The following is a 21,501-nucleotide window of genomic DNA, read 5'->3' on the forward strand; positions in this document are numbered from 1 at the left end:
GAGCCCTAGGGTTCCTCATGGAGTCTCAGGGTCGGCCACAGTGGCGCATGGAGAAATCAAACTGGTGGCCCCATCTCCAGTTGAACCAGAGCATCTCTTCCTTTATCTGCTTTATATATTGGGGCTGTGCTAAAGCTTTTGTTCAACACAAGAATTCTGCTATGGAAAAAAAAAGAGGAAAAAAATAGAAAGCAACAGACCTATCATTATATGCCATTCTGTCTCCAAAGATGTCACTGGAATATTTTTTTCTGAGATATTTTTATGGCAGTGCCTTTACAATCACTTTTTGAGTTTTAAAGGAGTGCAGTGGAAGGAGACTTACTTTTGGGTCCATAAGTGGGTTTTCAGCTGGGTTCAACTGCTTAACAAGGAGTCTGTTCTTGGGGACCTTCCTCAACGTCTCCAGGCTCCAGCTTCTTTATTTTTCAATGGAGACTATACCTTGTTTGGAGGGTCACTTTGAGGATTCATGGGATGGAATGTTCATGGCAAGAGGTAGCTACTGGTGGCTCAGTGGTTAAAAAAAAAAAACAATTCCAGCAATGAAAGAGTTTGATCCCTGAGTTGGGATCAAAGATCCCCTGGAGAAGGAAACGGGAACCTACTCCAGTACTCTTGCCTGGAGAATCCCATGGACGGAGGAGCCTGGTGGGCTACACTCCATGGGGTTGCAAGAGTGGGACACAACATAGCGACTGAACCACCCACCCACCCTGGTCCCATCACTGTGCACAGCACAGCAATATTTTCTCTGTCTCAACAAATGTGTCAACAGATAGCTATTGCCCTGGTATATGTCAGTGAGCCAGACAGTCCAAGATCCCTAACCTTTTGGAGCCTGTGTTTCAATAGAGACAGATTCACAACTGAAAATATTAGTAAATAAGTAACTCACATGGCATATTTGAAGATGACCCAGGACATGGAACAAAGGACAAGCAGAACAGATAAGCAGGGGTGAGGAGTGGGGTGGAGTGCAATTTTAAATAGGGCAGTGAGGGGAGGTGAGATCCGAGCAAGGCTTGATGGAGGTGAGGCCATGAACCACATGGTCTGAGCAGGGAATCTAGGCAGAGGTAATGGAAGATGCATGTGCTCAAGGGAAGCTTTGAGGGAGTCACGGGGAGTCATGGGGAGTCAGAGTGGCTACAGCCGCGTGAACAAGGGGCCGAGTAGGAGGAAATGAGGGAGATGATTCAGGGCAAGGTATTGATTCTATTAGAGCGTGGACTCTCAAAATAACTTCTATGCTTAAAAATATAATGTCAAATTCATTTTCCCCCAACACTAGGATTTGGGGACATCAAGGCAGAGTTTGCTTGATTAAAAAGTGTGTTTTCAGAACTTCCCTGGCACTCTACTATTAACAGTCAAGACTTCACCTTCCAGCACAGGGGGTTGCAGGTTTGATCCCTGGTCTGGGGGAACTAAGATCCCACATGTCTTGTGGCCAAAACACCAAAACATAAAACAGAAGCAATACTGTGAGAAATTCAATAATGATTTTAAAAATGGTCGCCATAAAAAAAAAAATTCCTTTAAAAAGTGTATTCTCAACAGGGACCTACTGCATAGCACAGGGAACTCTGCTCAATATTACATAGCAACCTAAATGGGAAAAGAATTTTAAAAAGAATAGACATATATGTACGTATAACAGAATCACTTTGCCGGACACCTGAAGCTATCACAACATTGTTAGTAAACTATATATATAATATAAAACTATATATATATAATACTATACATATTATAAATATTATATAAATAAATATTTATAGTATATAAAACTATATTTATAATATAAAACTATATATAATACAAAAAGTTTAAAAAAGAAAATGTAAAAAAAATTAAAGCACATTAACATTTTGAAAAGTGCATTCTACATCAGCTTGAATGAAGGCGGTAACTTTTTATTTATTTATTTATTTTTTGAAGGCGGTAACTTTTGACCCTATCTATCTAGAATGCACGTCCATTAACGAGCTCCCAGCACACGGATCCAGTTTGCGCAGATGTAAGCCATCCGCAGGCTTCACCCCCTGCCTCTCGGAGAAGGGCCGTTCTCAGGACTGGCTCCCGGAACCCCGCTCCCTCAGTGGTCCCCGTCCTTCCATAGACACACCCACTGGCCACTGATTGGCCCAGGGGAGAGCACCTGACTGGGCCGGGCCAATGAGTCCCTTCCTTGTTTTTTTCTTTTTACTAGACCAATGAGAGAGTCAGAGTGGCCTCTCCCTGATGCTAGGTTGTGAAAAAATATAAATCTGTTGGGTGCTGTGTGTGAAAAGATACACATGTGGAGAAACCCTGTCTCTAGTGAGAGAGAAAAAAGCAAATCAGAGAGAGGAGAGGGAAAAGAAGGGGGGAAAGACCAAGGCGGCGGGTGGCCTCGTTTCCACTTGTTCCTCACGCTGCCCCCTTGCCTTCCTGCCGCTGGGTTGTTGAAGCTCGCCTTGGATTCCAGGGGTAATACAGTTCTTTTATGCCCAAGCTTCTCTGAATCTGGGCTTTCTCATGTGCAGCCTAGATAACCCACTGCTTATTTCTTTTATCTTTGAAGTTACTCAGAGGCATCTACACAGAGTTTCATTTTTAACAACCTCCCACCTGCCTTCAATTTAATTTCCTTTAGCAAAACGTTGGTTGTGAAATCTGCACTTCTGTAGCCTAGGACAGCTTTTCAGTCCTTTTTCTATTTTGTGAGGTCCTCCATAAAAAAGAAGATTTTCCACGGTCAAAAGCATTGGGGAAATAAATGCTTTATGCAATATTCCTATCTTGGAGATTCATAATGTGACATATAGAGAATCCCTGCCCTGAATTAATGTGTTTAACTCTGCCTAACCAGGGTTCTCCAGATCATTTTTATCCCTGTAACATGTAACATCCAAAACTCAGGATTTGGGGGCATGCTGTCAAGGTCCATGTGTGACTGAGCCTCCCTTCTTTAAAGTGGCGTATTTCCAGGGTGCCTTCCACAAGGATGTTTGACCAAGGAGGCATTGTCAGCCTGGGGGGAAGGACATTTTTGATCGATTTCATAGTCACTTTCTACTTGCTAAGCATGAGTCCATAGGCCTGGGTCCACCCAAAGTAGATGCCTTTTCCTTGTTCACCCTTTGGCACCAAAGGTCCTCCCTGTAGGTCAGAGTTACACCCAGAAGCATGGCTCCCTCAGTGCTTCCTGAAATTTCTGAGAAGTGACGCAAGAATGTGTCAGAGGCTCTGCTTGGAGAATGAGATGTCCAGAGGATAAAGTGTTCCAGGACCCTTGTGTCGGTATAGAATATTTGGAACAGTCTCTGCCTCTGGGATGGTCTGACCATCCTCCTATCTTACTGGTTGTCATTATCCACCTTTGACTGTTTAGAGTTTGCAGAGAGTGCTCATCTGATCTGCTGGTAAAGGCAGGGCTGGGGGTTCGATCATGGGTCTGACTCTATAAAGTTACTTCCCTGTCCTACTGCTCTGCCTCTGTCATCAAGCTGTCTGTGGCCACTCCCTCAACAGCCAGCTTTCCATTCCTTTCTCCTCCGTCGTCACCCATCTCTCTCCTCTAAGGACTCAGGTTCCTTTTCCTGGGGGTTGAGGGAAACTGGAAAGGTCAAGGAGGCAAGGTGGCATCCGTGGGCCACCTGGCTTGGCAGGGTCAGGAAGGCGGCTCCATCCCAAAGCCCAAGGTGGGATGAGGCTTGGCCATCCCCTCAGTCTTTGGGAGCAATGACCGAAAAGCAGAGCGTGGCCGCACCTCCTCAGGTGGCCTTAAGGACAAACATCCTCACTCACCAGAGCCCCCCTCTTGTCCTTCAGCAGGTGTGTGGACCTCAATTCCACCCACGTGAGGCTCATCCTCCACCAGCCCAGGACACAAGCAGTTTTGAGGTGACCAGAGTCTCCAAGAAATGCTCATGACACAGTGATTTCTCAGCCTGAAGAAAGGTACTGTGGAGGAAGTCTGGGTGTGGGGATTCAGGAGGCGTGGCTGAGTGGCCTGGGTGGAGTCGCCTAACCTCAGCCTTCATCTCCCTGGCAAATGGAGATAAGGAGCCCTTCCTATTGCTCAGCATGAGGGGAAGGCCGGGAGGGAGGGTGCTTATGGCCCCAGAGGAATGTGGGAGTGGCTGCAAAGGCAAAACTTCAAGTCAACCAGAGCTTCTGAAGCTGTGCTCTTCAATATGGTGGCCACTCGCCCCCTGTGGCGATTTAAATGAATATACATCCAATGATAATAAAGATTCAGTTCCTCACTGATCACATATCAAAGGCTCAGTGTGGCTACCACATAGGACAGCACAGATAGCGTTGTAGAAAGTCCTGTTGGACGGCAATGACCAGTTTCTTCTCTAACTAATTTCTTCTGGCTTCTGTCCTGCTTTCAAGCCCTTCTCCTTCATGCCCTGAATTATCCAGTCTCAGAGGACATGGTTGGAGTGACAAGTGCTGGTGTCTCACTAGGGACAACTCTCGCTCACTCTGCTGGCAGGAGGGAGCCTGGAACAACTTCTGGATTCTGTGTGCAGCTCTGGTTCCCGATAGTAGCTTGAAAGGCAGGGACTTTGTCCTGTGTCTTCTGTAGTCTGACCGTGTCCTGCCTAGGTGTTAGGCTCACAGTAGGTCCTTAACCACGACTATGGATGTCTTGAATGGATATAGCTCATGGTCCATGAGGGCTGATGGCTGGTCAAGAAGCTTGGGTCAGTGTAGTCCTGGCTTGGCCACAGATTCACCATGTGACTGTCAGTCCATCACTGCTTCCCACCAGGCCTCTGTAGAACAGGCATGCAGGGGCGGGGTGTGTGTGTGTGTGTGTGTGTGTGTGTGTGTTTGTGTGTCTGGAATAGATGGTCTCAGGTTCTTTTCTGCTCAGACCATCCATGTCTTCACGGGGCAGAATGCAGATTCCCTGGGAAAGACCCTGAGGTTGGAGCCCAGACCATCAGTGGCCAGTGTGCAGACCCCAGGTGACCCTGCAGGGAGCCGTGCTGGGTGAGGATGTCTGGGAATGGGGCTGCCTGCCTTGCGAGTGTGTGTGTGTGTGCGTGTGTGTCTATACATGTGCTTTGGCTCCTGGCTCAAGGTAACAGGTGAGAAATCCAACATTACACTGGGAGGATATAACTAACTTTTGGTCAGGCTGTAGGTATGGGGTCTCCAGGATGCTTTTTTTTTTTTTAATTTAATTTTTGGCTGTGTTGGGTCTTTGTTGCCATGCGTGGGCTTTCTCTAGTTGTGGCGAGCAGGGGCTACTCTCTAATTGTGCAGGCTTCTCATTGCGGTGGCTTCTCTTGTTGCAAAGCTTGGGTTCTAGGGTGTGCAGGCTTTAGTAGTTGTGGTGCACAGGTTTCGTTGCCCCTCAGCATGTGGGATCTTCCCGAACCAGAGACTGAACCTATGTCCCTTGCAATGGCAGGAGGATTCTTAACCAGTGGCTCAGCAGGGACGTCCCTCCAGGACTCATTTTTTATTTCTCTCCTTTTCCACAAGAAGTTCAATAAACAAATATGTACCTGTGTCTGCAAGGTAGAGGACCAGGTCTTAGGGACCTGGTCCAAGCTCCCAGGACGCAGGGTTGTCTTTGGGCCCCAGGTCACAGAACACAGGCTGCCCTGAAGGATGTTCTGGAAACCCAGCCTCTGTGGGCCCTTTTCCAGAGCTTGGCACTAACACATTTCTTTATCTGTTTGCTGGAGGGCAGTGCTTAGTCGCTCAGTCGTGTCTGACTCTTTGGGGCCCCATGGACTGTAGCCTGCTGGGCTCCACTTTCCACGGGGATTCTCCAGGCAAGAAGGCAGTGGGGACCCTGAGATGTAGGGAAGTGGATGGATTCGACTAAGTGTCTGCTTGGCAGAGGGCTGGAGCCTGAGGTGAGCTCCCAGAGACGGTACTGGATCCATGAGCGGGTGATGCTTGTGAGGCCATTTCACTCTTCAGGAGCAGGAGTGACCACAACATGCCCTGAGGGGCGCTCAGAGGCGGGGAGCCTGGAGAGGGGGTGCGGTGGGCGGGAGAGAGCTCTGGGCTTGTGGTCTGTCCTCCCAGGATGGAGGCCCTTGCTGCCCTCAGAAGCCTGGAGGGCCTGGGACTGGGGAGAGCCAGGCCTCAGGATGGGGCTGAGGGAACGGCTGTGGGAATCACGGGATGGAGGCTGGGCTGCAAGAAATGAGGGCGGGTGTGTTTGACCTTCACCCCCTCCTCAGCTCCAACCTGAGGGCCCAGGCCTCCTTCCTGCTGGAATCTGCTCATCCTTCAACCCTCCCCGTGGGTCTTCTCAGGCCCATCTTTAGACTTCCTCTTCCTCCCCATCTTTGGTCCCTGAACCGAGGGTTATGTGAATCTCTCTTGGCATTTAGGGTCCCACGCTTGGGCACCTCTTCACTTCACTTGGCATCCCTAGGCCTCCCCGCTGTGTCATTCCACTTCCACTCCACCATCACCTTGCCTTCCCTGTCCTTCCTGCACACCTCTCATGTATGATTCATGACAATCTCAAGACTCCAGGCAAGGACCCCATGCCCTACAATGCTTTCCCTGCACCCTTCCCCCCCTCCCCCCAGGTGAAGGCTGTCATCCCACCCCAGCACCAGGGACCCTCAGGTCCCAGTGGTCTGTGTGTCTCCTCTTCTAGGCTGTCATCAAGGGCTTGGTCTTTTTTCATTTCAATATCCTTATTTTGGTGTAAAGCCTGAGATAGCATATGTGGCTTATGAATAGTTTGCTGAATAAATAAACGAATAATTGGATGCATGAAATAAGCTTTGGGACTTGTATACCCGGGGTCCCCATGGGCTCACGCAGGCTGAGTCTGTGCCCTTCCATTTTCCAGCAGCCCCTCCACCTTCCCCCAGTGGGAGAAATCTGCTTTCCTTTCCACTGGGCCCTGTAGCCGGGCTGGGATATTCAAGATGGTGGAAGAGGAAGGGGCTGGTCCATCACTTCCTCTTCTCCTGAAATCGCGCCATCCATCACCCCAACCGAACTTGCTAATTCAAGCCTTCCTCCATGCCTCCTCTCACCCTACCCACCTTCCGTTTCCAGTATGCCCATCACCGGCCCCATCCCACCTAGTGAAATCCAAGGAAAACTCAGGGCATCACAGTTTGTGCCAAGATGTCCTTCCCATTCACCGGCATGTCACCCACCCCTTGATGGAGACCAGCCCTTCACCGGGTGGGCCAAGCTAACCTGCTCCAGGCAAAGGTCCCCCGGAGGCCGCACCCGTCCGCCATCACCCCCGGCCCCGGCCCCCGGCCCGGCTCACCTGTCTCGCCCCAGATGGGCAGGTACTCATCCTGCTGAATGTCCAGCATGATCTCCAGCCCGTTGCCTGTCCCCCCCTTGACCGTGGTGAGCAGAGGCTTGCCATCCTCGCCTGAGTTAAACATGTAACACTTCCCATATTTTGTAAACACCTGAGGGAGAGAAGAGAAAGAAGCACGTGGGTGACTTTGGACTGGGCTCCAGGCAGACTGGGAACCCCAGAAATCCGACAGCAGGCCAGCGTCCCCCCAGCCCGTCACAGCCAACCCTCTTGGGGACCATGATTAACCTCACCCCCGGTTAATGGGGACCACGATTAACCTCACCCCCGGTTAATGGGCTGGATTTTGGCATCGAAGAACACATCTGGACACCCTTTGGGGTTTGTTGCCATGGAGTCTGGTCTCTTCTCCCTCTGTTAATCCTTCCCTGGGGGCGGGGCCGGGGGCGGGGGCGGGGGGGGGGCATGTCCACTTTCAAGTGTCAGCATTGTCTGTATGCTTTCTATACTGTAATCTGTGCCTCCAGCCCTGAGCTTTCTCTTGGGCTCCAGACACACTGATCCAACTGCCTGATACTCATGATTTCTGCATGACCCATAGACACCCGACTGCCAGCATGTCCCAATGGGATCAAGGCTTCCTCAGCATCTGCACCCCACTGGTTTGTTCTCCTGTGCACTGTGTCCTGGGGAATAGCATTGCCACCTGCCCAGGGGCTCAGACCAGACCCTCAGAGTGGGTGTCCCCTCTTCCTCTTTCTCACCCCATGTCCAATCAACCAGCAGGGCCCATCAACACTATCTCTGCATCCAACTTGACTTTTGCCTTCTCTCTTCGGCACGGCTTTAACATAATGACCTCCATCATTTCTTGCTTGGGCTGCTGCAGTTTCTTAGCTAAACTGCTGGATTCCAGACAACCTTCTCCAGCCCATTCTCTAAGTGAATCGTGGCTCACTCCTTCAGAAATGCAAACCTGATTATATTAATCCTGTGGTTAAAATCCATCAGGGCTGCCCATCCCCCTGAGAGTAAGATCCAGGCCCACCCTCCACTCTCAGCCTTCTATGATGCTCTCTCTGTCTGCTCCATCCTCCTTTTCCCATCTGAGTCCCTGGGAATCCACTGGAAGACAAGCTCATGGGTTCGGTGGTTACCTCTGCATGTTCGCTGAGGAATCTACCCCTGGTGGCTAGCTTAGGGCCTGGCACCTGGGGGTATTACAGAAATATATGTCAAGTGGACAAGTGAATGAATGCATGAGTGGGTGGGTGGGTGGAGCTACATTAAACAACTCTGGCACCTCTGGAGGTGCTCTGCTGGTTCGCCTACTTGTGGCTTTCTATTTTGCTGCTTCCACTACTGGTAACGGCTCTTGTTCCTTTATCTGCCTGGGCAACCTCTGTCCATTCTCCAAGACTGGATCAATGCATTGCCTCCTCCCGGAAGCCGTCCCAAGCTTGTGGACCAAGTTGTATAACATCCCTCCTCACTTTCCCCCTTTGCTCCTTCACCAGGGCAGCTATCACATGCAACAGTAACCACAGGTGGATATTGTTGCTTCCATTGTGCAGAGGACAAAACCACAGCCCAGAGAGGTTAAGCAACTTGCTCAAGGTCACACAGCTATTAAGTAGAAAAGCTGAGATTCAAAGCCTCGTCTGTCTGGTTCTAACACACATGATCTTTTGGGGCATGTTGTCTTTGTCATTGGGATGTTTCTGAGCCTTATACTGCTCCTCTCTGCCTTGCTTTTTCCATCAGCCATAGTCATATGCACGAGCTCCTACTACATTCAAGGATTATGGAGATTGTAAAGAGGTACAAGCCCTGCACTCCTAGTATTTCCCTTTATAGCTAGGGTCCCCAACACCCTGGCCACGGACCAGTGCTGGTCCATGACCTGTTAGGAACCCGGCTGCATGGCAGGAGGTGAGTGGGGAGATGGAAGCTTCATCTGTATTTACAGTCACTCCCCATCCCTTGGGCTTCCCAGGCGGCACTGGTGGTAAAGAACCTGCCTGCCAATGCACGCAATGTAAGAGATGCGCACTCGATCCCTGGGTTGGGAAGATCCCCTGCAGGAGGGCATGACAACCCACTCCAGTATTCCTGCCTGGAGAATCCCATGGACAGAGGAGCCTGGTGGGCTACAGTCCATGGGGGTCCCAAAGAGTCAGACACAACTGAAGCGACTTAGCACGCACTCCTTCCCTCCCTTGCTTTACCACTTGAGCTTCGCCGCCTGTCAGATCAGATCAGTGGGGCATAATAAATTTAAATACGCTTGAATCATTTTGAAAACATCCCGACACCCCCTCCTCCCAACTCCACCCCGCGTCCACCCCAGTTCATGGAAAAACTGTCTTCCATGAAACCAGTCTCTTGTGCCAAACTGGTTGGGGACCGCTGCTTTTTAGTGCATATCAAAGTATATAACTAGATGGTGATTTATAGGACTGTTTGTTGGAGAGGGTGGGGGCTGGGTCTGTTTTGTTGGATGAATGAATGAATGGGCTTCAAGGGGTTGCTACTCCCATTCCCTCGCCCACCTCTGGGAGGCGCCCTTAAGTGTTGGCCAGCCTTGCTAGTTCTGGCGGGAACTCACACCTGATCTCTTGTTCCACTCCCCTCCCCTTCCTTTCTCTGCTCTGGTCTTCTCAGCTTCGTGCTTAATTGTTCCTGAGCGTTTTTGCTTGCTTCTCCTCGAGGGTATTAGAGGAGAGACAGTTTGCCTTCGTGGGGGCAGAAGAAGGGGCTTGGAGCCAGGCAGGCGTGCACGGACTGCGCTTCTCCACCGGCCGCCCTGACTGCACCGCGCCAGCCCGCTTCTCCTGCCTGGCTTCTCGGAGAGGATCATTTTCCTCTTTGCTCAACATCAAAGGCTGAGAGCTATTTACCCACAGCGCGGTTTTGCTAGAAAGTCGGGACAAGATGCCGCTCTCCTTCCCCGTTGCCGTGCATAATGACCTGTAAGAGTAACTGGCTTCAAACGTAGGCCTTATCGCCCCCAGCCACAAAAGACAATTTATTTAAGTCTAGACTGTCAGGCCAGAGCTCGCTGCTTCTTCAGACCTGCCATTCTCCGAGGCACTCCTCTGCTCTCCTGGTAAGTGCTGACAGCCTCATCTGGGATGGCAGGGCTGAATTTGCAAGGTTGCTAAGAATCAAGAACTGCTCTTAGTTGGATCCTTTTGTAAGAATTAATGGTGCACATATCAAACCTGGACCTGCAGGAGTGACAGGGATGGGGGGTGGGGGGAAGCCTGAGATAAAGATGGGCCCCATGACCATCGTTTTCATTGCTCACTGCGTGTTACAGTTGAGAGATGACACTTACAGCTTCAACTTGCTCAATGGCCCCATGAAGTTGGAGGGAAGGAGACTAAAAATTCCTGAGCGTCTACTCTGTGCTGGCTCCTGCTTGGCATTTTCAGAGGAACTATCTTTTTCCTAATTATGGTCCCAACTACCCTGATGGGAAGGCGTCTTATTATCACATGCCCATTTTACAGGTGGGAAGACTGAGACTTAGTGAAGAGGTAGGTCGTAGAGCCGGGACTCATGGGTGTGACTTTACCACCAAGGAACTTCTAAGGGAGGAATCCTGAGATTTTGAGCCAGACAGAAGGGCATCAGAGCACCTTGCTCATTGTTTGTCAAGGCTGTGGCCTTGAACACGACATCTTTTTCCAATGTCAGTTTTGATGTTTGCAAATTGAGCAAAGATAACCTTGCCACATGGTTGTAACATCTAAACGAGGGAATTCAAGTGGATTTGTTTGGAAGATTACATAATAGACATCTTTAAGAGGTATGGATCCATACTAGGTCCTTTTCAGCAGAAGTGAGAGAAGTTATTTGAGTTATGGGGGGGAGGTCAGTGATGAACTGAAGAATGGGGGGTGTTGAGGGGGCCTGTCCTCTCTGATTGTGACTCAGTAATACCAAACTCATCTCTGTCTCTCTTTGTTGTTGTTGTTTTTTAGCCGCATGGGGTCTTCATTGCAGCTATCAGGCTCTCTAGTTGTGGCATGTTGGGCTTAGTTGTTCCCAGGCATGTGGATCTTAGTTCCTTGACCAAGGATCATACCTGTGTCTGCTGCACTGGAAGGTGAAATTTTAACCACTGGACCCCCAGGTAAGTCCCACCAAGCTCATTTTGAAGTAGTTACAGGGGATGGAAACCACCATGTGCCATTGACTGCTTATTCCTTAAGAATGTTAAGCCTGTTGCTAAAAGCCCAGGGCAGCCAATGAGATTACTGGAGCCACAGAGTTCTGTAAGAGAGGGCAATGCTTTGATGCACACAATCCACTTTGAAATCTACTTTTGGATGGAACTGCAGACAGTTACTGGTGCAGTGGACAGCCATCATAGTCTGAAGTTAGCACGTTTTAGCCTGTACTTTTCTTCTCTTGATAGTGTCTTTGTCTGATTTTGGTATCAGGGTGATGGTGGCTTCATAGAATGACTTTGGGAGTGATCCTTCCTACTCAGTCTTCTGGAAGAGTTTGAGGGACTTCCCTGATGGTCCAGTGGTTGAGACTCTCAGCTCTCAATGCAGGGAGCCCAGATTCAATCCCTGGTCAGGGAACTAGACACAACTGAGAGTTGGCATGCCACAGTGAAAAGATCATGAATGCCGCAGCTAAAGATCCTGCGTGCTGAAAGGAAGAGCGAAGATCCCATGCACCACTGCTGAGACCCGCCCAGCCAAATAAATAAATAAAGATAAAAATTAAACAAAGATTTTGAGAAGGATCGGTGTAAGTTCTTCTTTGTATGTTTGGCAGAATTCCCCAGTGAAGCTGTCTAGCCCTGTACTTTTGTTTGCAGGGAGGTTTTTTTTTTTTTTCTTTAATTACAGATTCTATTTCACTTCTAGTGATTGGTCTGTTCAAATCGTTTCTTCTTGATTCGGTTTTGGTGGGCTGTATGTTTTTAGAAACCTGTCCACTTCTAAGTTATTCAGTGTTTTGGCATAAATTGTTCATATTTGGCACAATCTAAATCCAAGAAATCTGGATGTGGGGATGGGGAGAGGGTCTGTGCCTTCCAGTAGCTCTTAGAACAGTCCTGAACTCACAGACTGGCTTGGCTGCCCTCTCTGGAGCACCACTCACATTCTATCTGCTGTCATTGATTTTTTGCAGCAGCCTTATGAGTTTGGTCTTATCACTCCCATCTTACAGATAAGGAAACTGAGGCCCAGAGAGGCTGAGCCAGGTCACAGAGCTGGTAAGTAGGGAATCCAGGGTGTAAGTCATCTTTGCCTCACTCCATTGCCTGTGTTCTTTGCCCCTGCTTCCTCATAGCTACAGCTCCTCTGTTCCCGGCAGACTGGTAAAATTGGTTCCTTGCTAACACTGGGGGTCTTGAGCTTGGTCATGGTGGCGGGGGGTGGTTAGATCTCAGAGTCAGGAGAATCTCAGAAAAGTACAGGCACCAAAAGTCTTCTTCTGGATTTCCCTGGTGGTCCAGGGGTTAAGAATCCTCCTCTCAATGCAGGGAAAAACGAGTTTGATCCCTGATTGGGGAAATAAGATCCCACATGCTGTGGGGCAACGAAACCTGAGCCCTGCAACTAATGAAGCCCACAGGCCACAATTAGAGAGCCTGCTCGCCTCAAAGACTCCTCATGTCGCAATGAGGATCCTATGTGCCACAACTAAGACCTATCACAGCCAAACAAATAAATAAATAAATATAAAAAAATCTTCTTGCCCAAATGTCTCATTTTGCCCATGGAGAGTCTAAGGCTCAGAGAGGTGAGTGTCCTCTCCTGGGTCACACAGCTTGATTGGGGGCAGAGTTGAGATCTGACCTGGGTTTGGGTCTGTGCTCTTCCTCTAAAGCCTTTGCGCATGATGGGGATTGGAGATGATGGCTAAGCTCCCCTTCCTGGGGCCCTGCATCCAGGAATAAAAAAGATTAGCAGTGCCTGCTGGCCTGGGTGCCAGCATCCAGGTTCGGTGTGACCTGTTGGGGCTGCCTGCCTTAGAATCCAGGAAATGCACAGTGGAAAAGGTTAGGGACAGCAGATATCCCTGAAGACACAGTTTTCTGGCCCAATTAGTAGTGCAAACAACATTTCTACACATGGACCTACTTAAGAAAATAAATTATGTATAAGCTCCCTTAAGGACTGTAGAAATATCCACTTACCAGCACACGACTGGGCCTGCAAACTTCAAACCTTCCAAGCCTTCGTTAATCCTGACCTTTAGGGCTTTTCTGAGGCAGTGGCTTCCTTGTCTCTTCTTGCTTATTACGCTTGAACGAAGTGAAATCCTATTGCTCCAAACCTCCTCTAAAACTCAGCCTTTCCCCCTGCTGAGTTGAATGAACTTTCCTCCCAGTGATTTGCTGAAATTTCTTGTTTGGCTGTTTTCAACATAATGGGCATGCTAAAGCCTACTGTTTTGTTTGCTCTGGTTTTCCCTATCGAAATCCCCTAAGACAGCAGTCCTCAACCTTTTTGGCACCAGGGACCAGTTTTCTGGAAGAAAACTTTCCCAGGAAGCAGGGGAGTGCATGGTTTCTGGATGATTCAAGTGCCTTACATTTATTGTGCACATTATTTCTATTATTATTACATTAGCTCCACCTCAGAACATCATGCATTAGATCCCAGAGGTTGAGGACCCTGCCTTAACACATTTCACACAGAGGGAGGAAAACAGCCTGTTAAATGGGTTACCAGGCTTTCAGTAAACAAAATGAAGCTGCCTTTTGTTTTCTTTTCTTGGAAGGAGGGGTGGAAGTTTATCAGTAATTCAATCCTTTTCATTGCTGTGTAGTATTCCATTGCACAGCTATACCAGGATTTATTTATTCCACTATTGATAGACATTGGATTGGCTATTACAAATAAAGCTGCTATGAGCAGGTATGGGTCAGTCTTTGTATGGATACGTTTTCATTTCTCTTAAGTAGGTGCATAGGAATTGAATGGCTGAATCGTATCATCATAAGTGTGTCTGTAACTATTTAAGAAATGGCCAAGTTGTTTCCAAAATGGTTGTATAGTTTTATATTCCCATCAGCTATGAGAGTTTCAGTGGGGGTGGTTTCCATTTGTTTTCTGAAGTTGTCAATGAACATGTTTGAGAATTAAATACGGCAGAGGGATGCGTGCATGAGGAGGGGGCTTTAGATGGTCAGCTCCTGGAAGACGAGGCCTGCCTGCATCTTATTAGGAAAAATGCTTACTCACTCATCTCTTCCTGCAACAGGAATTTTTGGCCACCTATGATGCTCCAAGGACAGATGCCTGACTGTGTTTTTACCCCATGGTGAGATTTAAAAGGCAACTTCAACAAGTACCCAGGAAAGCACCTCCGTGTGGCTGTGGAGTCCTTGGGAACCAAGGAGATGAGAGAATGCAGCCCCTAGGCAACCACTTCATCCCAACCAAGAGGCCACAGTCTCTTTTAGGACATCATTAATATCATTCATCTTTGGGTTCCTTTTCAGAGGGGAGAGAAGAACCTACAGTCACTGGGCGTTTACCATGAGGCAGGCACTGTGCTGATTGCTTTATATTCCTTCTATCTTTCTTAATAATAACTTGACCAATTAATTAAATAATTTGGCTGCACCGGGTCTTAGTTGTAGCATACAGGATCTTCAATCTTCCTTGTGGCATGTGAGGTCTTTACTTGCAGCATGTGGGATCTAGTTCCCTGACCAGCGACCCCCTACTTTAGGAGCATGGAGTCTTTAGCCACTGGACCACCATGGAAGTCCCCTATAGACCTTCTATCTTTTAGGGCTCACAGGACCCACTGATGTAGGTGTTATTCTCCCCAACTTGTAGATGAGAAATTAAGACTCGGCGAGGCTAAGTCCTTATCCAAGGTCCTCCAGCTAGAGAGAGATTCACCTGACTTTTCCCTTTATAGGCAAGGGTCGCTCAAAGAACCCTTAGCATCATTTGAGCATGTAATATGGTCCTGCGACCCCCTCCGCTCCACTGAGTCCCTGCCCCTCTATGCAGAGATGTGACATAAGCTGTGTTGGTTTCACTGAGAAACCCTCCCGTCTGCTTCCTCCAAGCCTGAAACACAGCCCGGGGCTTCTCTGTTGGGCAACTGTCCAGAGAGTTTTAGACCACACTGGAAGAGATGTGTGAGCCCCACACAGAAGAAAAGAGCATCAGGTGACTGCCAGTCTGTCAGCTGGGAAAACAGCACAGAGGTGACTCTGAGCGCTCTCCAAGTCACACATTTTGTGAGCAAATGTTCCCCTGGAGACCAGCTCACAGTGGCAGAAGGGCCACTTGAAGGCGCCTGGAGGGTCATTTGAAATGCCAGACCTTCACCAATGAATTCCTCCTGACCCCTCATGTGAGCATCCCAAATTGGCCCTGACTTGGAGTTATGATATGAGTTAGGGGGAGTTAGAAGCCTTTCAAGTTGGACCAGCTTGGCTGGTGTGGGGAGGGGAGTCTGGGTGATGGAGGTTTGATGGTGGGAGACTTCAGGACGGGTTGGTTGCTCTTTCTGCTGGGGTCCTCCACTGTCTGTCTTCTGTGGGAAGTAAGGGCTGTGTCCTTTTCACCCCTGGCATCTCAGTGCCTGGCCAGTAGGCACTTAATGGGCAGGTGTCTGGATGCAAGAAAAGAGTCAAGCATGGAACTGGGAACCAGAGAGCCTCAGCTTCCAACGCTGGCTCTGCCCTGATTCAGGGAAGTCATTTCCTCTTTTTGAATCTTGATCCCTCATCCTGGAAATGCTGGTAAGAGTAACTTCCACTAGAATTCTTGTAAAGATCAAAAAGGTCATAATGGATCTGAAATCACTTTGTAGAAAAAAAGTTTTCAGCCCAGGCAGAGAACTTTCTTGCCTGTGGTCAGTATCACGGCTAAGCCCTGAAGGGGCAGGGGAGGTGAAAGCATTGTTATTTGCCTGTAGAAATGGAAGCTGAGATGTTGTTCCATCTGGGACCACATTTGTGGCTCATTCATTCGGTTGCCTCGTGAACATCTACAGAACCTCTCTTGTGTTCCAGCACCGCCCCAGGTGTTGGGGATGCAGAGAAGCATCAAGTCTTTAGGGACCACCTAGGAGGGAGGGTGGTCCTGCAGAGTGGTCCCGGGTGGAGTGCTCAGAAAGAAGCTGTCTGGTGGGTAAGGATGGGAGGATTGTGGGGGTTGATACAGAATTCTCTCTAGAGGCAGGGCTGCTGACCCCAGCGGTATTTAGCAGGCTGAGACAGATCCCTTAGGCTGGCTCCTGGTCTTAACAGGGACATGCTGATGTCAGGGAGGCCGTGATGCCCGCTGAGCCCTACCTACCAGCCCTTCACTCCAGCTCGCTTCTGTTTCCACCCCTTAGACAGACAACAATGGGCTCTACTAAGAGACTGGCAGGAAGGACAGACCCTGGAGTCAGGTTATCCTGGCTGAACACCTACTATGTGCCAGACACTGTGCACAGTGAAGAGTGGCACTTAGCTGTTAGCTCGCTGATAATCACTAAGACACACAGGCAGTGACTCAGAGGAGCTGGCATCTTGTTCTCTTCAAGGAAACCGGTGCCAGCCTCCGAGGAACCCCCAAGCCTGGCTCTCTGGTCTGCCCACTGCCAGCAGGTCACCAAGCCCAGCCCACAGGATATGGGGCCAAGGCAATTGGGTTAATAGAAAGAGCATGTTCCTAGGGAGCCAAGGCTGACTGCGAAGACCATCACCTTGGCTGTTATCAGATGTGGGGAGCAGGACCCAGGAGGCCTTCCTTGCCTTGAGGGAAAGCAGAAGCGCAGAAAAAGTGAAGGAGAAAGAGTGGGCACAAACCACCGACAGCCCATCACCGTGTCCCTCTCCTGCCCCCATTCCCTGCTTCTTAACCCTGCTGACACGATCCCTGCTGCCGCAGCCCACGCCAGTTCCCGCACAGAACCTACTGAAGGCAGGGTGTGTTCAAGGTCCAGCTGCCCAGATGCACTGGAAGTAGCCCTGAGTTCTGCCACATTTGGTTCTTTCGGGGTGCAGAGCCCTGAGGCGAGGCACACCTTAGTCTGTGTTCTGATCACTTACCAGATGCTAAGTACTAGACCGAATACTCACTCAGTAACATTAGCTAAGATAATGTGGGGGTCCTGCACCTGAGTTCTGAAATCTCAGCTCTTACACGATGTGATTTCTGGGTTCCCGGTCTGTATTACAAGTTCTTTTTACAACCGCTTACCTTATCCTGTGACTACAGCCCTATGCCCACTTCTGCCTGCTGCCTGCTGGACTTATGTATGCCCACTTGGCTTCCCTGTGGCCATGCCCAGATGGAACTTTCCTAGGGTATTCCTCTATAGGAAGTTTGTATTTCTGCTCAGCTGAACTTCATCTTTCCCCCACTTTTCCAGCCTCTATCCCAGGGACTTGTGTGGGCTTCCTAGCCCATTGTGTTTTCTACCTGTGTGATCCACCCGGAGATAAGACATGGGTCATTCCTTGCAGCTGCCTCACTACACACGTTCTGAAGCAGGTGTGGGATGGGGGAGGGGAAAGGTAAGGATCAGAAACGTGTTCTATTGTGTTCCTAGTTAATTTCACATTATTCTACCGGTCTGCATAGGAACTATGCATGGGTGAAAACCAAATGATGGTTTATGATGTTTACGGAAGAAAAGCAGATGTTCCAATTAATGCTAGGGCTGAAAACAGTCCCAAGGCAGGCTGATTCTAAAATCTGATCAAGAAAAGGTCAAATAGGTAACAACCCACATGGCACAAAAATCCTCATACCACATTCTTTCTGTTTTCATATTTTCTTATTAAAAACATATTTCAGCTTCTTCAGGAACTGCTCAGGGAATGTCACTGTCTTCTAGTTTTTCCCTCCTCACTGGTCTTGGAGGTTGAGTGGCATGTAATTTCCGTAGCAAAGCTTGCATTGTGAACGTTCAAAGGTATCGAAGATTCATGCATGCAGAGGGTTTGAGGCAGTTCAGTGAGATTGCTTTCCCAATGTGTGGAATTAAGACCTGGCTGGAAGATATACAGCATGCACGATACCACGGTCCTTCCTAGGTCCATAGCAGACAATAACTAATGGATCACAGTACTGTTTCCCTCTGAGTCTCACAGTTTTTTAATTTTTTTCTTTTTTTTTTCCAGCCCAATAATTCTGACTGCCACTGTTGGAGTTGGCAAGTGAGTTGACTCCTACTTGCCCTCCTTGTGCAGGAAGAATGTACTGCTGACTGTGACAGTGTTTCTGTAATAAAAGGCAATGCCTGATAGTTGGGGCAGGTTTGGAGAACAACTTCAGGGGCACAGTTATGGGGGCTTAGGCAGAAGGGACTGTAGTTGGTGGCACAGGCAGAAGAAGGACTTGGTATACTTAAAAAAAAAAACAAAACTGCTGGACTTCCCTGGTAGTCCAGTGGTTAAGAATTCACCTGCCAATGCAGGGGATATGGGTTCGATCCTGGGTCCGGGAAGCTCCCACATGACGGGGGGCAGCTGAGCCTGTGTGGGGCAGCTGAGCCTGTGTGGGGCAGCTGAGCCTGTGTGTGACTACTGAGCCCGTGCACCCTGGAGCCCGTGTCCTGCAGCAAGAGATGCCCTCACACCGCAACGAAGAGTAGCCCCTGCTCACCGCAACTAGAGAAAGTCCATGCACAGCCACAAAGACCCAGCACAGCCAAAAATAGATAATAAAGTAGTAAAAATTGCTTAGACTTGCCGCTCTGCACCTGGTAGAGCAAGTATAAGCTTTGGAACCAAGTACCAATTCTGCCATTCATGAGTTTTTCAAATCGGGCTAATATTTCCTGACCATCCCTTTGTTTTCTGTCTCAGATTGGTGGACTCGACTCCCAGGCGACTGGGAATAATTTTCACGGTACCACAGTTCCTTGACTTGGGATCAAAGGATCAAAGGACCTGAGATGATTAGGGGCTTTCAAAATGAAAGACAAATCGTCCTTTTGTTCTTTCAGCATCTAATGAACTACTATCATGTGTCAAATACTCTGCGAGATCCTGGGAATGCAAAGATAAATAAGACATGGACACTCCCCTCAGTTGCCGGGGTAGAAATGGAGGAAAAAACAGCCTCAGGCCGTCAGGGAGACAGAGCAGCTGTAAGGCCATCATTGATTACCGCACATCTATTTACAGAATGCAGCTCTTGAGGGACAATGAACAGGATGCAAGGTCCTCTTGTGTAGTATCTGCTTTAACCCTTAGTCCTGTTGAGCTTGTGTGCATTGGCAGAGGGCCGGTTTCCAGTTACTGTATTGTTTTTTAAGGGTGACTTAAAAAAATGATTTATTTGGCTGTGCTGGCTCTTAGTTGAGGCATGAGATCTTTGGCTTTTGTTGCAGCATGCGGGATGTAGTTCCCTGATCAGGGATCGAACCTGGGCCCCCTGCATCGGGAACTTGGAGCCTTAGCCACTGGACCCACCAGGAAAATCCGTCAGCTACTGCTCTGACATCAGCATGACCTACTCCAGCCTTTCCCATCCTTTCTGCACTCCTCCATCACAAGAGCCCCATCGCATCTCCTTACCTCCAAATCAGAGCCTAGATTAGGATGGGAAAGGTGAAGTGCCAAGGCACAGAATTTAAGGAGGTATTCAATTCTTGGGACTGAGAGTGGTGAGTGCCTCTTTAAATTTTGCACCTGGGTACCCCACTTGTACACCCTAGTCTGGGCCCTGTTCCAGACAAAGTCAGATGAAGACAGGAAGAAAGACATCCATGGTGAAAGTGGCACGACAGCCTGTTCTTACAAGCTTACAAAACAGACACTATTGTCTTATTTACAGAAGAAGAAACTGAGGCTCAGAAACGGTGAGTTACTTGCAGAGGCATCACAGAGTGGGAAAAATCAGAGGCTTTTTTTTTTTAAACTGAGACAGACCCGGGTCATGTTCCCAGTTCTGCCTGTCCTGAGTCATGTGACCTTGGGCCAGTGACTTATTTTTTTCTGACTTTCTGATTCCTCCATCTGAAGAATAGGGATAATACTCTCTCTCAAGGTCAGATGGGAAGTTCAGGCACTTCTGGCTTCTGGTTCCGTGACTCTGCTTTCTCATGTGTTAAGTGGACTGGCCATACCTGTTTCACCGAGATGCCCTGGGGACCAAATGAAATGATGGCCATACCAGCCCAAGGTGAGTTCTGAAGAGCTGTTTGGAGGCTCAAGTGTGAATTCCTTAATAGACTTTTCTGTCTCTCCAGCCCTGTTAACTGTCTGGTCTTCTGGGGTGCAAGGAGGGAGGTAAGCATCTGTTTGGTGAGTGCTTTTAGAGGTCTCTGATAATAGCTTCAGATCTTCTCTAGAGGGATAATTGAGATAGAATGCTGGCTACAGGTCAGATGCCACACAAAGTGCTTAAATGCACCATGCTATTAAAAAACCTCCCAGAAACCTTACTATTACTCCCATTGTCAGAGGAGAAGAAACAAAATCTGGGGGAGGGCAAAGGACTCACCCAAGGTCATGCAGCATGTCGGAGGCAGAGCCAGGATCTCCACCCATCTGTCTGATGGAGCAACCTGGGCTTTCTGTGTCCTACTAGGCAACAGTGACAGGAAGAAATCCAGGCTATTTCTCAGCAATGGAGCAAAATCTAGAATTTGCACTTGAGCATGCGTCAATGTATCTGAATATAAATTAGATTCACTGAAAGTCAGGACATGTAACCTTGTGAGTGCCAATTGCCCCCTAAGCAGGAGCAGAGCGACGGCTTGAGGCTTTCCAGGATGGCCTGAGAGTGTCACTGATTTGAGTCTTTCTTGTTGTTCTTGTTGTTTAGTGGCTAAGTTGCATGTGACTCTTTTCTGACCCCCAAGGACTGTGTAGCCTGTCAGTCTCCTCTGTCCACGGGATTCTCCAGGCAAGAATACTGGAGTGGGTTGCCATTTCCTCCCCCAGGGGATCTTCCTGACCCAGGAATTGAACCCATGTCTCCTGTATTGCAGGCGGATTCTTTACCACTAAACTACCTGGGAAGCCCATGAGTTGTTGCTATGTCCTCAAAATTCAACTGAAATTCTACAACCCTATTCCACTAAACCAGAGAATTCAGAGTGGCAGGTCAGCAGTTCTCTGCAGGTTTAAGTCCTATAGGTTCTACCTCGACAATATCTAGTTAATTTCCAGTTAATTTCCTCCTCCCAACCCCTGTAAGCTTCAGGGAGAGCTGTCAGCTGCCTCCACTGCAAGTTGCTGGGTGGGTGAATGCCTCTGTCCCGCAGGGTTGAGCATCCTCTATGCT

The 21,501-nt window shown here is 48.8% G+C and overlaps 1 protein-coding gene across 2 annotated transcripts in view; it reads right to left on the reverse strand.

The window, feature by feature from the left end:
- ASIC2 (acid sensing ion channel subunit 2) overlaps positions 1 to 21,501 on the reverse strand; it is a 1,197,965-nt gene that overhangs the window by 89,260 nt on the left and 1,087,204 nt on the right. For both annotated transcript variants that reach the window (XM_065909980.1, XM_065909978.1), the window contains exon 2: positions 7,268 to 7,418. In XM_065909980.1, the coding sequence (XP_065766052.1) occupies positions 7,268 to 7,418 (151 nt within the window). The remainder of the gene's footprint in view (positions 1 to 7,267; positions 7,419 to 21,501) is intronic.

This window comes from Muntiacus reevesi, chromosome 18 (genome assembly GCF_963930625.1).
Source record: "Muntiacus reevesi chromosome 18, mMunRee1.1, whole genome shotgun sequence".
NCBI classification, from domain to species: Eukaryota; Metazoa; Chordata; class Mammalia; order Artiodactyla; family Cervidae; genus Muntiacus; species Muntiacus reevesi.